Here is a 15,713-nt window from a genome sequence, read left to right on the forward strand (position 1 = left end):
CTTCATTACTACTTCTGATCTTGTAGTTAGTTGGGGTTCTTCTGAAAAATTTCACTTACTTTTGAGTCTCTTTTTTATGTCTGGCTTATAGATTCCAGAGAATTGCTAAGTTCTTTTTTTAAAAAATATATTGGATGCATTTAGACTTATAATTGTTGTATCTTCCTGGTGGACTGGTACCTTATTATTATATGACCTAATTTATCTCTAGTAATGCTTTTTGTGTTATGGTTATTTTAGCTGAGGTCAGTATAGCTATACCAGTTCTCTTTAGTTAGTATTTACATGGTACCTCCTTACTGTTGTAAGCACACGGAATTTTTTAAAATCTAGCCTGAAAATATTAACCTTTTACTTGAACTACTTTGTCCATTTATAGTTAATGTATTTATATATTACATCCACCTTTTTATTAATTGTTTACTGTTTGGCCCATCTAATAGGTTTTTTATACCTTTTGATTTTTTTGCCTTCTTTTGGATTAATCATGTGACTTTTGTTGTCCAATTTTTTCTATCTATTATCTTATCAATTTTACATTTTTAAACAATTTTTTGAATGGTTAAGAGATCAAAATATTCATCCATGACTTATTGCAGCCTAATACAAGTGATTATTTTTACCTTTTCCATAATAGTGATAGAACCCTAGAAAACTTTAATTTCATTTATCCCTTTTGTATTATTGTTGTCAAGCATCTTAATTCTACAATATTTTAAATTCTCCAGACATAGTCATTGTTGTTTTGTGCCGTCTATACTCAGTTATATTTGCCTACACGTTTACCTTTGTCTTACACCTAATTTCTTCCTCCATTTCTGTATTTTCCTCTGTGATCATACTCCTTTTGCCTGAACACTTCCTTTAATATTTCCTTTAGTGCAATCCTACTGACAATGAATTACCTTAATTTTTGTTTTTCTGTTAATGTTTTCATTTCCCCTTTATTATTTATTTATTTATTCATTTTGAGGAAGATTAGCCCTGAGCTAATATCCACCACCAGTCCTCCTCTTTTTGCTGAGGAAGATTGGCCCTGAGCTAACATCTGTGCCCATCTTCCTCTACTTTATATGTGTAACACCTACAACAACATGGCTTAATAGGCACTGCGTAGGTCTGTGCCCAGGATCTGAACCGGTGAACTTGGGCTACCGAAGCAGAGTGTACGAAGTTAACCATGTCACCACCAGGCCAGCCCCCATTTCCCCTTTATTTTTGAGGTACACTTTCACTGGGTGTAGAGTGCTAGGTTGACTGTTATTTTCATCACTTTTCTGAAAATAAAAGACATCATGACCTCTTCTGGCTCATATCATTTCTACTGAGAAGTCAGAAATCTTCTCATTGGTATTCCTTTGATGATAGTCATTTTTTTTCACTCTGGCTACTTTTAAGATTTATTTTATTTATCTCTTTTTTAAAATCAGTTTTTTAAATGATGTGCTTTAATGATTTTTTTTTAAGATTTTTTTATTTTTTTCCTTTTTCTCCCCAAAGCCCCCTGGTACATAGTTGTATATTCTTTGTTGTGGGTCCTTTTAGTTGTGGCATGTGGGACGCTGCCTCAGCGTGGTTTGATGAGCAGTGCCATGTCCGCGCCCAGGATTCGAACCAATGAAACACTGGGCCGCCTGCAGCGGAGTGTGCGAACTTAACCACTCGGCCATGGGGCCAGCCCTGCTTTAATGATTTTTAATAGTATCTGTTCTGCTTGTAGTTTACTGAGCATTTTGAATCTGTGAATTGATGTTTTTCTTCAGTTCGGAAAATTGCCATTATCTCTTCAAATATTGTTTCTTTTCAATTCTCTCTTCTCTCTCTGATATATCAACTACATATATTTTGTACTACTTCTCTTTTGCTCTATTCTTGCCCCTTACCCGTTCTTTTATTTCTCTGTGCTTCCATTTGGATCTTTTCTCATGGAGTGTCTTTGAGTTCACTGTTTTTTTCCTCAGCTCTGTCCAGTTTGGTGTTATATGCATTAATTTAGTTCTTATTTTAAGATAGGACACCTTTTGTGTCGGGAACCCCCATCCAATTCTTTATATAGATTCTTTAATGGATTTTTATTATGTCCAATAGCCTAGGCTGAACTATGTTTCCAAGAAATCTCTTCCTTTCATGTTTTGAGTTCAAGTGGGCCACAAAAGACATTATGTGTTTGATCTGGAAGGTAGAATTGAAGCAGTAGTCATTGATTTGCACTTGGAAGGCCATGCAGTGACCTCAGATGCTGTTGCAGCTCGTGCAGGTTGTCACTGATCTGTTGGTTCACTCATTGGTGTTGCGCAGCAGCCAGGGCTTCAGCTACTGCTCCTCTTTCAGCTTCTCTGAATCCCCAGCCAAGTGTGTGTTCAACTGTGCAATGAAGGGTAAGAACTTCTTGTGCCTGACAATTGCCATCAAAGTTAGGGGCAGCGAGAGACTGGCATGGGGTTTTTAGTCCATCCTCATGTGTTCCAGCTCCTTCTGTTAGATTCCAGTTTTTTCTCACTTTCCTGAGTTTTATATCCATCTTCCTTTCTCAAATGCTTACCCCCTAGACATGAAGCTCCAGTATAAGACACAGAGACATTCACTCTACAGTGAATTGTTAACCAGCTGTCGCAGTTGCGCAAGGACAAATCTCTGTAGTAAATCAGATATATATGAATATCTATGTCTATATGTATGAGTATACATGTACTTTACATATATATGGCATGCGTAGAATGTAATGTTTAGATATAATTCATACACATATATACATATATATAAATATCATGTAAAAATGACTGATTCAGATTCTTATTACCTGGTAAGATTCTCTGATATTTTATCTTTTTTTCTCTATCACTTTTCTTTTGTTGTTCATATTAATGAGTTAGTTTATAGTCCTTATCTTATCACACTAATATCTGTATCACCTATGAATCTGTTTCTGTTGCCTGTTTTTCCCTCCTGGTTTTCAGACACAAGGCCCTGTCTGTTGCCATGCCTAGAATGATTTTAATAAATAAAGAACATTGAGTCTAAATATTGAAGAGACTCCAGATATTGTGACCTTGCATCATAAAAGGATTATCTTTTCCTCTGTTAAGTAAATAGAGTGAGAGGCTATCTTAAATCATTCAGGAATGAGCCAATTTTAGGCTGAATTGAAGTTTTTATTAAACTAACTAAAACTCTGTCTATCTCTGGTTTTCCCTGTCTCTAGTCCAGAGACCTCCAGTGCTGGCAGTTAAGGGCCTGCTATATTCACTAGGTCCATTTGCCCTAGCAGGTCTGTGTTGTCAATACCAGGAGACTACAGAATTTCCCACTTGACTTCTCAGAGGTTGTCACTTAGCTTTTTAGCCTCCTACCTTGTACACCTTTAAAATTTGGCACATGTTTTGAGGGAGGAATCAGTTCTGTGTTGAGGCTCAAGTATCCAATTTTATGACTCCCTCTCATCTACGTGCCAAAATATCTGCTGATTTCTCTCCCCTCAACAGTGGCCCTCTGCCTGCTGAAAGCCGGGTTTCCCAGCCTGCCCACGCAAGAATCAGCACAAGCTTCCAGGGAAAGTGCAGCTGGAGATCATTATTGCACCTTTCCAAGAGTCTCCCCTTCCCGTGATTTTAGCCTCTCTAGTCCTCATTATTTCTGCAGCTGTGTATATCTTTAAACAGAGGATCTTTGTGTTTGTTTTGCTTTTTTAAAAAACTTCTTCTCAGCAGGTGAATTGGTCTACCAAAAAGTATTTTAACCTGCTTTAACCATGGAACAGAAAAGTCTGTCAATCTATTCTTATCTTCTTTATGTCTTCCCAGATTCCTATCAGTGTGGTGCTCTGCTGTTAGGATGCCCAGTTTTCCAGTCTTACTATGGCTTTCATAATGGTTTCTTATAAGTTCATGTTAGTAGTCATTTGTGAGGGAAAACAGCACCTTCAGTGAGCTATCTTGAACTAGAAATTCCATAGCATTTTGAAACTTCTGCTGTACATGGGTATCTGATAGTGTCTCTCTCTGCTACTATATTATAAATTTCTTAAATGTAAAAACTATGTTATTCATGTTCATGCTTGCCATAGTACTTAGCATCTGTAATCACATATAGTAGATGCTCATCATTTACTTATTGAATAAATTATGAAATAAATGAATAGATGACCTCAAAATGTTCATGGTCAATGGCTTTATTGGTATCTTTCACATTATGAATAGTATTGCTTTTAAACATCCAAAATATTATGTATAACGTTAGAGAAATAGAGATAAATATTTTGTTTCTTATGAAACCTGGCGTATTCTATGCCCTTTAACAAAACAAACAATAATAAAAACAATTTTTCTTTAGTTGGGATTTCTCAAAGAGAATTCTTTAAAAATGAAGGACTTTAATCATCTAGTCCCTTTAGATTTTATAGTAGTTCAAGAAATATATCAAAAAATCCTGATGTATATTTCAGTTCTCTCCTAACACTTATATTTCCCTTTAGAAAAGAAAAAAAAATCACATGAAAAAGAAATTGAGGAGAAATGTCACCTAACACATAAAAAGTCTTACTTTTCAAAGATTATATTTCCATTTCTACATAATATACTCTCATTATGAAATCATCAGTGCATTTTTTAGTCATAAACAAGGCACTGAAAAGAAAATGAATAGCAATATAAATGACTTTCTGGAAAGTGACATTTATTCCAATCTTAGAAAAAAATTAACTCTCTGAAATACTAATTGATCATAATGAGGAGGCCAAACTTTAGATAAACAGAGGATCCAGGGAGCCTTTCCCATAAGCCTGCCATATTATTGTGAAGGTACTTATGAATACTGGCTTTGAATTTAAATTTAAAAGTAAATAAAAATAGATCAGACTACCAGACTGTCAACTTGAAGAACTTCAACTAGGAATGCCATGCTTCTGTTCCTTTGCAATTCAGACACAGAGTAGAAGGAAACATAATTGTACTAGAAAATAAAATCGCCAGAATTCCTGGCCATTAGAAAGGAATTCCAAAAAGATCAGCCTCTGCTCCTTTGTTCCTTACTTAGAAATGACTTATGGGTATAGGTCATCCAATGAGGCGATTAACAAATGCCCAGTTGTTTTGACAGTGTGGCAACCTTGTAGAGAGAATTTTAATCTAAGGTCTTTCTCATAGCTGGTACAGGAGACAGCATCACTGTCTACAAACTTCCCAACCCCTTGTAGTCTTTGCATTCTGGACTTCTCCTTTGACTTTACACCTGATATTTCATTTTCTATAAGACTATTATTCATGTTACTTATTACAAGGAACAAGACAACTCATTCAACACTGTTCCTTCAAACACAAAATTTTTATTACTGGAGGCTTCAAATGGACACCTCTCTGGAACGGGCCTAATATGTGATGGAGTTAAAGATTAAAGCAGACTGTCAAGCTCCAAGCTCAACAGCAAATGCCAAAACAATGACAAATTCAGCAGCTGTGCAGTACTTCAAAGCATTCAGGCAGAGACAGCCGACATGTCTTCATCTTTACGTTGTGTTCTGAAGTTGCTACCATTGTATTTTGGAAGAGCACAGACTTAGAGGAATGAAGGCTCACCTTCCCGCTTCCTTTGCGTGTCTTTCTGTGATAATAGAACTTTCCTTTCTCTCTAGCGTTTACCCTGTCCCTATAGTTTACAACACTCTGAGCTCTTCTCACTGGATTAGTGGGCACACAGCTTCCATTCCCAGCACTGTTTATCAAGCAGTGACCTATAGAATCAAACAGGGGCAAAATTTTTTAGAATCTGGTCTCAGAAACCTAAAGTCCATGGTTACAACTTCAGGTAGCTTTATGCCTAGAGAAGGAGCTGCAGCCCTTCCCAAATATTCATGCATGAAACTCATTAATGATTTTCTTCTCTCAGTAACTGAATATGAGTTCTTTAATTTGAAGTGGCCTTAACACTAATGAGTCATGTCATTACTCTGGAATCCTTTAAGTTGATGTTTTTTCTCATTGACTCAGTGAGGTAGAAATTAAGGACAGCTCCCATTAGTTCTATATGTTTCCTGGAGCACATGCTCATGGTTGCCAATTGATCCATCCTAAATATTTATTTGTCTGTAAATGCCATGGTGTCAACACTTTACTTTAGACGTCTTTCTTTTTTCTCCCCAAACACAAAATTTCTTTTAAAAGTTCTGTCAATAACATAATTTGCAATTTAAATGCTTTAAAAATATGATCCTTCCTGCTGCGTTTTTGAATGCTTCCTTCATATTTAATTGCTGTAGACACTTTAGTTCCTAATTAAACTTTATTGTTTATGATGTTGCAGTCATTAATAGACATGATAGGGGAAAAAATGGCTAGTTCTAGCAAATTCTCTGACTCCTAATTCTAGTCTTAATCTTAATACTTTCCACAGCCATAATGAACTCATGGGGCTGAGAGGAGTATGGGTGGAAAGTGAAGCACAAAGCAAGTACACAGTCCATGTTGTTGAGGAATTACTAGATACTCTGAAAGACAAGCTTGAACTAGACTTGAATTGAATTGGACTTCTTGATTTGCAGGGGAGATTAGCTGAGAAATAGCATCTGAAACACTAGCAAGATGAATATCCTCATTCTTCAAGGCTGCTTTCTCCAGCATATCCCCAGGTTTTGCATTGGTGACAGAGAGGAGCATATATTGTACACACAAAGCTTGCCTCATCCTCACAGACTTAAAAGACTTTTATTGTGGGAGAATGGAGACACTTGATAAATCTGATGGGTTTTAGTCATGGGAAGATTTGCTATGAACCATTGCACCAAGGTTGAAATGCCCAAGAGGCTGACAAGCATATTGCCCATTTCAGAGATTAAATAGTTTTGGTAGAATTTTCTCCACTGGCAGTTGTAATTGTGTCTGTGAAATAAGTGTTCATTCTGCTTGAGCACCGTGGTTTGAATGCTTCCTTCGATATTTTCCCCTAGTGGATTGATTCTAAAAAGGTCTGCTCACATTTTCCCGTAGCAGCACAAATTAAACCCTGAACTTGGTAACACTTGCCCCCAACCCCCAACATCCTTGCCATGCCCCATGCTAAAGGGTAATCAGAGGCACTGTCAAGTCCCTTTATCATGGATTATCTCTGTAGCTGTTTGAAGGGAGGGAAAGGAGCTGAAAAATCTTCCAGGTTAATAATGTGGTTATAGGAAACGGACAAAAGCTACTATCAGTTCCTTGAGAGTCTTAAGCTGCCAGAGTTGTACTCATGAGTAGGTAAAGCAGTCATTTACCTGTTGGGACTTCCAAGGAATCTGGAAGGGCCTCAAATGCCCCAAATAAAATAGAGTGAGGAGAATATCTCAGGAAGAGGGAAGAGGGTGCAAGCAGAAAAACAGGCTCACCAAAGAGAGATCGTCTATTTCCTGACTTTGCCCAGGGTCAACACTGCATATTAGTCTGCTAACTGCTGGCAAGTACCTGACCTTTTGGGTGATTTAGAGCATTTCTGTTCCTAGCCTGGGTGGATAAAGATCATTATGAGTTCATACAGACCACAATATTTTCCTCTTTCACAGGCAATCATTATCTAAAATTCCTGGGTTTATCTTTTTAAAGAAACCTCAATATCATATCTTAAAATTGAATGTGACAATATCAAAGAAACCTGAAGACAGTTAATGATATTTATTTCTGAGCATTCACTATATCCCTGGCACAGTGCTAAGCTTCTGAGTGAATTATCTTATTTGGCCCTGTAACAATTCTATGAGGTAGGTTCTGGTATTACTTTGGGAAACTGATATTCAGAGAAATTGATCAACTTGCCTAAGATCGCATAGTTAGTAATTACTTCAATCAATTTGAACTCAGGTCTCCCTAGTCCTAGAATTTGTTCTCATAACTATTTTCCTGTGCTGCCTTCCCTTTAGTCCTTGGTACCTTGAGAAAGAAGGATGAGCTGATGCTAGAAGTAAGATGAGTTTTTACTAGCCAGAAATATGTACTATATGCTGACCTGGATTCAGTCTGATTTTTAGGCCACTCTATTAATGGGGATGCCATTCACTAATCTTGAAAATGTTGTTTGTAGCTCCAAAGCATCCTAGGATGGTGTTTTAGCCCTATTACCTTGCTCATGTACCTTTCTCTCTCCACTTTTTTGGGTTGTCCGTGGTGATCAGCATTCATGCCTGAGGAGAAGAAGAGGTAGTCTCAGCGTATGAGTGAAAACAATGGCCAAGAACATCTTTGTTCATGTGACTAGTGGGATCAGCTCAGCATCACATCGTACCCTGGAAGCAACTTTTAATCAAATACAAGAGAACATGAAAGAATCTATAATGAACATGGCCAAACCATGCCAGATGTTAACATCAGGCAGATACTTTTTGAGAAAAGCAGAACTTGGGGCAGTAAACAGGACTTGGAATATACATATAAAATATTATGAAAATTGACAATTAGAAGCAAGTCTTAGTCAATGGAAATGACTATTGATAAGGTCAAGTGATTGGTGTACAGGCATTTGAAGTTGAAGATGCAGATTGGTTGCTGTTTTCTTACATTTTAACCAATCAGAGATGAGTAATTATTATTGTATATATGGCATGTTTAAGCCTATGTGTCAAGGGCAAACCTCTGCAAATTCAGAGGATGTTCCTTTCACATTCACTGCCCATGTCTCTGTCATTCTTGGTTGCGTGTATTCTTTGCTTGGTTTGTCCAATTCTTTTCTTTCTTCCCTAGTCCACCAACTATTTAGCTACCAGATAGTGGGGGAGATCAGGGGCAGTTCAGGAACCTTCCTTGTCTCACAGGGATGTTGTACTAACATATTCTAAAATGATTTTAAAAGGTAAAGTGCTATATAAGTGTCAAGCCTGATTAACTAGCAGCCAAGTTATTAGGCACCTGAATATCATGCATCTTTTCTGAATTTCAGAAAAATGGATGTGCATATTCATTTTCAAAAGCACTATATTATTTGAATGATATTCAGGCACTCAAATAAAAGCCTAGCCCAATCCTAATTATCTCTACTCTTCTCATACGAGACATGTAGACCTCATGAGTGGCATATTTATGCAACTGTGAGTGAGATAAACACAATTACCAATCTCGTGGCGTTTTCAGTGCCTCAAGGAAAAGCCACACAGTCCCATGTCAAATATTAGCTGCTTTTCAACCATACTCCATATTTCTATACAAGAAATATTGAGGGCTGCTCATTGGTAGTGTGACCTCTGGCTCAGACTCCCTAAGGCAAAACCCTCACTCCACTGCTAGGTGAGTTATTTTGGGCAGGTTGCTTTACCTCTCTTTGTATAGTTTATTTAGGTAAAAACTGGGGACAATATTAGTGCCTATTTCATAGTTCATACATATAAGATGCTCAGAAAAGCAATTCCTGACATGAAATAATAGCTTCTTAAATGTTAACTGTTATCATTGCAGCTGTCATTAATACTGGCCTAAGCAGGTTCCACCCTCAGAGAGAGAAATAATAAATGGAATTGGTAGTTATTCTGCGAGGACTCATGTATGACATTTGACAGTTTACAAAGCCCATTTACATATGATATTAACCTATGGCTGTTCAGATTGTTCTGCACACCTGTGTGTGCCCGGATCCTCACAGTAACCTGGTGAGACAGGTTAGGAGACAGGCAGCTTTTATTCTTGCCTTATTTGCTCAACAATATTTTGATCCGCCTTCTTCTGGTAACTCACTCCAGTCCCTGCCTTTCAGCCTAGGTACAGGGGTGGGCACGATCCCTGCCTGGTCCATCATAGACTTCTCATCCTAAGATAAACATGTGAGCCAGCAGCGCCAGTCTCAGGCCTCCCCTGGAATACTAAAGAAGGATATGATTTGTAAGTGAAGAATAAACAGCTTTTCCTCTAGGTTCACGATGCTAGGAGAATGTGAAATTAGGGTTAAAAGTAACCAAGTTCGTTCCAAGTGAAGAAGGTGTGGCTGTAACAGGAGAGAGTAAAGCCGAGCTGAGCTGAGCTGAGAGATGGAGGAGAGAGTAAGTTCTGGTGGCTTTGAGTCTTGATCCTAGCATTTGAGTCCCGGGTCCCCATCCTGTGAGTTGGTCACATAGCCCAATTGTCCTCCCAGCCATGTGAGCCAATAAACTTATTCTTTGTTTTTCTCTTGAAATAGTTTGATTGGATTTCTGTCTCTTGCACCTTAAAGAATCCTTACAAGACAAATGCTGTAATTCACCTTTTTTTTTTAAAGATTGGCACCTGAGCTAACATCTGTTGCCAATCTTCTTTTTCTTTTCTTCTTCTTCTCCTCCTCCTCCCCCTCCCCCTCTTCCTCCTTCTCCTCCTCAAAGCCCCCCAGTACATAGTTGTATATTCTAGCTGTAGGTCCTTGTGGTTGAACTATGTGGGACACTGCCTCAACATGGCCTGACGAGCAGTGCCACGGCAGTGCCTAGGATCCGAACCAGCGAAACCCGGGGCAGCCAAAGCCAAGCGCGCGAACTTAACCACTTGGCCATGGGGCCGGCCCCTCACCCATTTTTATGGATAAGATAATTGAGGCTCATAGAGGTTAAGTGATTTGTTCATGAAAATCACGTTACCAGTGATTTTCAGAGCCAGACATCATGCCCTATTTAATGACCTCAAATTCTGTATTCCAGTAATGAGAGCAGGGCTGAGGAAGCTGGAGAGGGAGATGCTTATTGATGAAAGGGGCAGAGACGTTGTAGGGCACCATCAGGTCGTGGCTATCCACATAGCTAATTCATTCACTGGTTCATCAAATGTTTGTTCAGTCACAGAGAAACAATCCAAGGCAAGTTGTTTAGGCAGAGGAAGTGAGCGATGCGCAGGCACCCCCGGCTCTCCTCTGCTATCGGCCAGCTAAAGATGAGAAGTCACAGAGCCAGCCTACCTGTGTTTTTCAAGTTGCTATTCCAGTGAATGCAATGTACGTAGAATATGTCAAATACTTGAGCCTCTCAGAAAACTGATTATGGAGCTTGCCCCTTCCTTAAAAAGCAAGTTTTGTTTTTATTAGCATGTGTAAATATGGAATCACTTCTGAATGCAAATATGGATAACATTTTATTTTTCTGACATGTTTGGAAGCAGCCTGGGGCAGGGTGGCAGTGAATCAGTAAACGTCACGGGTACTACACTGGGAATTCATCAACTATGCACACTATTAATGGGCTTATGCCATATGTTCCATAATAGCGTGTTTGCTAACATGAGATTGGGCTGCCTGCTTGTATGACAAAGCTGCCATGTCAGCTTCTTGATGTATAGAAACAGGCTCTGCTAGCCAGATGTAGAAATCCAGCAAGGTCATTTTAGGAGTAATTTCCATTTGTGTGCTTTTTTTCCCCCTCATTGACTGTAAGAGAATGTGATTTGCCTCATTACAATGTGATTCCAGGTGCATAACACAATAATGACCTTTATGCCGAAGACTGAAGTTCATATAATTGATAAGACAGACTCCCATTCTGCAATGTTGGAAGCCATTAGCTGGAGGCAGGAACCGTGTTAACTTCTTGACATAGGAGGTGAAAGGGTCAAGGTGAAAGCCTAGGCTTGCAGCCATGTCTGGACTCAGATGAAAGAGGAAAAGAGTTCTGCCTGGCAACACTGGAGCTTGCAGCCTTCCCTATGAGGGTCAGAGACACCCTGGAGCATAGGAAAAGTTACAGGAAGGCCTAGGGCTCAAAGCAGAGACTGATAAGGGAGCAGCGGACTCCAACTCTGCAGGGATGGGCTTGAGTGATGGGCCCCTCCAAGGAGAGGGGCTGTGACAACCATCACCTCTGTTTCTCTTTTCAGGTCTTTACTGATTTTCTCTGCTTCACATCTGACCCGAAACTGTACTGTCTACATGGAAGCATTACTACTTTTTCCTCTCCTGGATTCTGGATTGTTGGTTCTCAAGTGGGAAATCAGGGATTTGTTATGGAGTCTTTACAATAACTTGGGAAACTCGAGGATTCCATTTTCACCCACCCAGGGGCAGGTTTCCTGCCCAAATCATCCCTTGCTTCTCCCTTTTATTGAAAATCATCAAACAAATCAAGTCCTTTGCTTGGTAATTATGTCCGGTGTATTGACCGTCATTTTATAAACACACATTTATCCGTGGCACCTGAATACCCGGTGCTGCTCCAGGCCTCAGGACCCTTCCTCATGCGGCTTTGTTGGAGTTACCTACAGCCAGCTCTTACAATTCTTTCTTTTGGTTCTGATTCCACTCTGACTGAGAACCCAAGGTTTCATATCTCCTACAAACTGCATGAACCCAAACAAAAAAATAGGCAGTGAAAAGGGTAAGTGAAAAGTCATATGTTATCTGAAACCTGGAGCTTGTAAATAAAGAAAGAAATAATAAAGAACCAGAATGAGAATGCGTTTGGTCAGAAGGGAAGAGAAGTGAGAGATTGAGGGTGTTAAGCAAAGGAAATAAAATGCCTAACATGATAAATAAAACGGCTCGTTTGTTTGTTTGTTTACATCCCTGGAGTTATAAGTAGCTCCGTCTGACCACAGGTTAATAGTTTTTTTAGGAGGGGCCTATTGTGTGTGTTTACTGATGTTTAATTTCCAGAGCTTCTACCTCAACCAGGAACAAAGACTCTGTGTTCTACTAATGCTCATAGACGAATAATGCCTTTTTAAAATATTGCCAATTCTACTGTCATTTCAAGACCCCAGAGACTCTGCTTATTACAATGGCAGGCAGGCGAAGAAATGAGTTGGGCATAGAGGTGGCAGGGGTTAATTTCATATTTGTCACGAGATCTTGCATGATTTCCCTAAAAGATATTTAATTTCCACTGGGCATAATAACTTGCAGCTGCCAGAATATGCTGTATACTAGTGGTGAGTTCTTGTCTTCGGAGATTTATGCAAGTCGTTATTTAAAAATAGAGATCCGGGAGTTACAGCTGGCTAATTAATCTACCACTAAGGAAAGCTAAGCAAGTGACCCACTTAACTGTTTTCAAGAAACATGGCTACTCTGACGCAAATTTGCAAAAATGTCCTCTACAAAGAATCAAGCTAACCCCTCTCATCGCATTTCATGGTCTTCTCACAGTGTACGTGTGTCCCTTCCTCATCTCCCTTTCTTTCCCATGGACATCACTGATTCAGGTCCTCATCTTTACACATTTGAATGTCCATAACTTGAATTCCTAGATGCTTCACCATCTGGGTCTTCTTCCTGAAGACATAGGCAGGCTCCCCTTCCTTAGTCTCTTCTTTCTCTGAATCACCTACCCGCTCAGGAAGCCCCCTTCAGTCCAGGTTTTCTACCACATCAGCTCTGAGGCCTCGCCTGCCTTCTGAGGCTTCCCCTAAGAGACCTAAGTCGTATATCTGCCCATATTTCCTCCACTCCCTCCACATGCAGCTTCCCCTCCAGGCATAATGGTCTCTTCCCTCTGGTGCTGTCTCCTCACTCAGATCACCTTTTCCATTCCTTTCTCAGCCAGAATATGGTCTATACATCCTACAAAGCTCCACTGTGTCCTATTCCAGGCCTCTTTGAGTTTTTTCCTTGGACTCGATGGCAGAGAATTGACGTAATCATGTCATAAAACATTTTCATCATTGGCTTGTGAGACCTTGATCCTATTTTTTAATTATTCAATTCATTAATGTATTTTTTTTACATTTATGCCTATTCTCTTTCCCCTCTCTGCATAGGCAGGCATTCCATTATGTTTTATGTGCCTCTTTTTTCACTGCATACATCTTTGCCAATTAATTATTATTGTTAATTATTACTGTTATTGTTATAACTATATCATTATATGTTGTGCATTTATTTTGATTTACATAAGTGACTTATGGTAAATTTAATCTGTGTCTGACTTTACTCACTCAGCTCTATACCTTTAAAGTCCATCCATGTTTCTAAACCTGGCTGCTGCACATTCCATGGTAGGCAGCCATCACTAGCTCTCTGCTTTCTCCATGATGTACACACCCAGATCCCTCTCTCTTTCTGGATCTCCCCTTCTCTGAAATCCCTTGGGATTCATCTACTATACAACTGGGCTCTTAACTGTATGCTGTTTTGTATTTTCCTATGAATCTTTCATATTTTTCTTAGTCTTTTATGTAACTCTTTGGTGATCAGGGACCATCTCTTGTACTCTTTGCTCCCCCCACTCCACCCATCACCACCTCTGCAAACCTCCTTTGGAGCTCGGTGCATAATCAGTGCTCAATAAATCCTTGATTATTTAGTGAATTGAATAGCATGACTCCATGAAGGTAGGTATTTTCTCTGTCCCTAACCACATCTCCAGTGTCTAAAATGATGGCTGGCATGGTGTAGGTTATCAAGAAATATGTTTTAAGTATATGGATGTCTCAGCTTCCACATAAGAAAAGGAATATGGAAAGTTAGTTATACAGAGGACAGGATACTACATTCTTGTTTCTAATCTGCCATCTAGATGTGTGATACCTGGCACTTCAGGTAGCTTCTTTAGGTCTTGGTTAAAACTGAATAATTTCTCAGATCCTTGTCCCTCTAAACTTGCTAAGACTTTGTGACTTTATTAGCAATTTTTCAACGTGAAGTAAGATAGTCTTCAATATGAAATTATCTCCATGGAATACAGAGTAATCATCCCCAAGGCAATAGATCATGTGGGAGGTAGCATTGGGTAGAGGTGCGATCATGATCTATGGGTTCTGATCTTAGGCTCCCAGAATGATTGGAGGACAAAATGAGTTACCACCTGTAAAGTCCTTAGAAGCATGTCTGGCACCTAAGTGCTATGTAAGTGTTTACTATTATTTTTATACATTTAAGAAAATCTACTAGCCTTTGTGATAATCTCTTTTCTGGCATTTGGAGGTCTTGTCTTCATGCTTGTGTACAAACAAAGCCTGAGGAATTCTGGTATCATGGCTGAAATTAATAGTTTTCTTTTATAGGACAATAATCATCAGACAATAGCCGGATTTCTTTTAGGTCCAAACTGTAGCCTTCTGGTAATGGGCAGGTTCTACTTTTCATGGCTTTTGTAAAGTGAAGCAAAGGAATATTGTCCGTCAGGATCACATTGCCAATAAAGATGTGGGGACAAGAATCCTGAATCCTATACTTGCTATCTATCAAAAAACTGCTGGTTCTTCTGTAGGGCAGTCACTTAGAAATGGAAACAGCATAGAACTATGAATTTATTAGTATCTTATGTGGATGTTATTTTTCCCTTTCTTAGGGAAGTAGTAACTACATAATCTAATTTGGTTTCTCTTATTTTTAGGGAAGTAAATTCAAATATTAGACAAAAAATTATTAAAATTCTGAAGTGAATTTAAAGCATGAACTTGTTTGCTGCTATAAGGCTACTTTTTCTCTAGGTCAAGAGGTTAAGCTATTTGTCTTAAAGAAAAAACATTAAATGGTATTGGTAACGGGCTGTAGATTTTATAACAACTATCTTTGCTTCACAAGCGAAAACAGCATTTGATAACTATTTTATTCTACTGGGCAAAAGAGGCCCTAATCAAACAGCATTTCAGTTTAATGGTTTTACATACAAAATCCAATTTGTGCATTCACCTGCCATCTAAAAGCTTTTTAAAAATCAGGTAAAAATACAAAATGAGACTGGGAACTCCATATGGACTAGAAATTTTGGACCAAGGAAGGATTAAAACTTCTACTCAAAAGGTTATAGAAATAGGTAAGTAAAATGTTCAGTTACTAACAATAGTATAGGAAAATGTGAATCATTTATTCTA

General features: G+C 38.8%; 1 protein-coding gene across 4 annotated transcripts in view; it reads left to right on the top strand.

Moving 5' to 3' along the window:
• Nucleotides 1-15,713, top strand: part of ST6GALNAC3 (ST6 N-acetylgalactosaminide alpha-2,6-sialyltransferase 3) — a 497,431-nt gene that overhangs the window by 393,063 nt on the left and 88,655 nt on the right. Inside the window, exon 4 of one of the 4 annotated variants that reach the window (XM_070486614.1) lies at nt 11,778-12,434. The exons of the other annotated variants lie outside the window; for them this stretch is intronic. Coding sequence (XP_070342715.1) covers nt 11,778-12,072 — 295 coding nt within the window. The 3' untranslated portion in view covers nt 12,073-12,434. Of the gene's footprint in view, nt 1-11,777; nt 12,435-15,713 lie in introns of those variants that run through there. 4 annotated transcript variants of the gene reach the window in all.

This window comes from Equus asinus, chromosome 16 (assembly GCF_041296235.1).
Source record: "Equus asinus isolate D_3611 breed Donkey chromosome 16, EquAss-T2T_v2, whole genome shotgun sequence".
Taxonomy (NCBI): domain Eukaryota; kingdom Metazoa; phylum Chordata; class Mammalia; order Perissodactyla; family Equidae; genus Equus; species Equus asinus.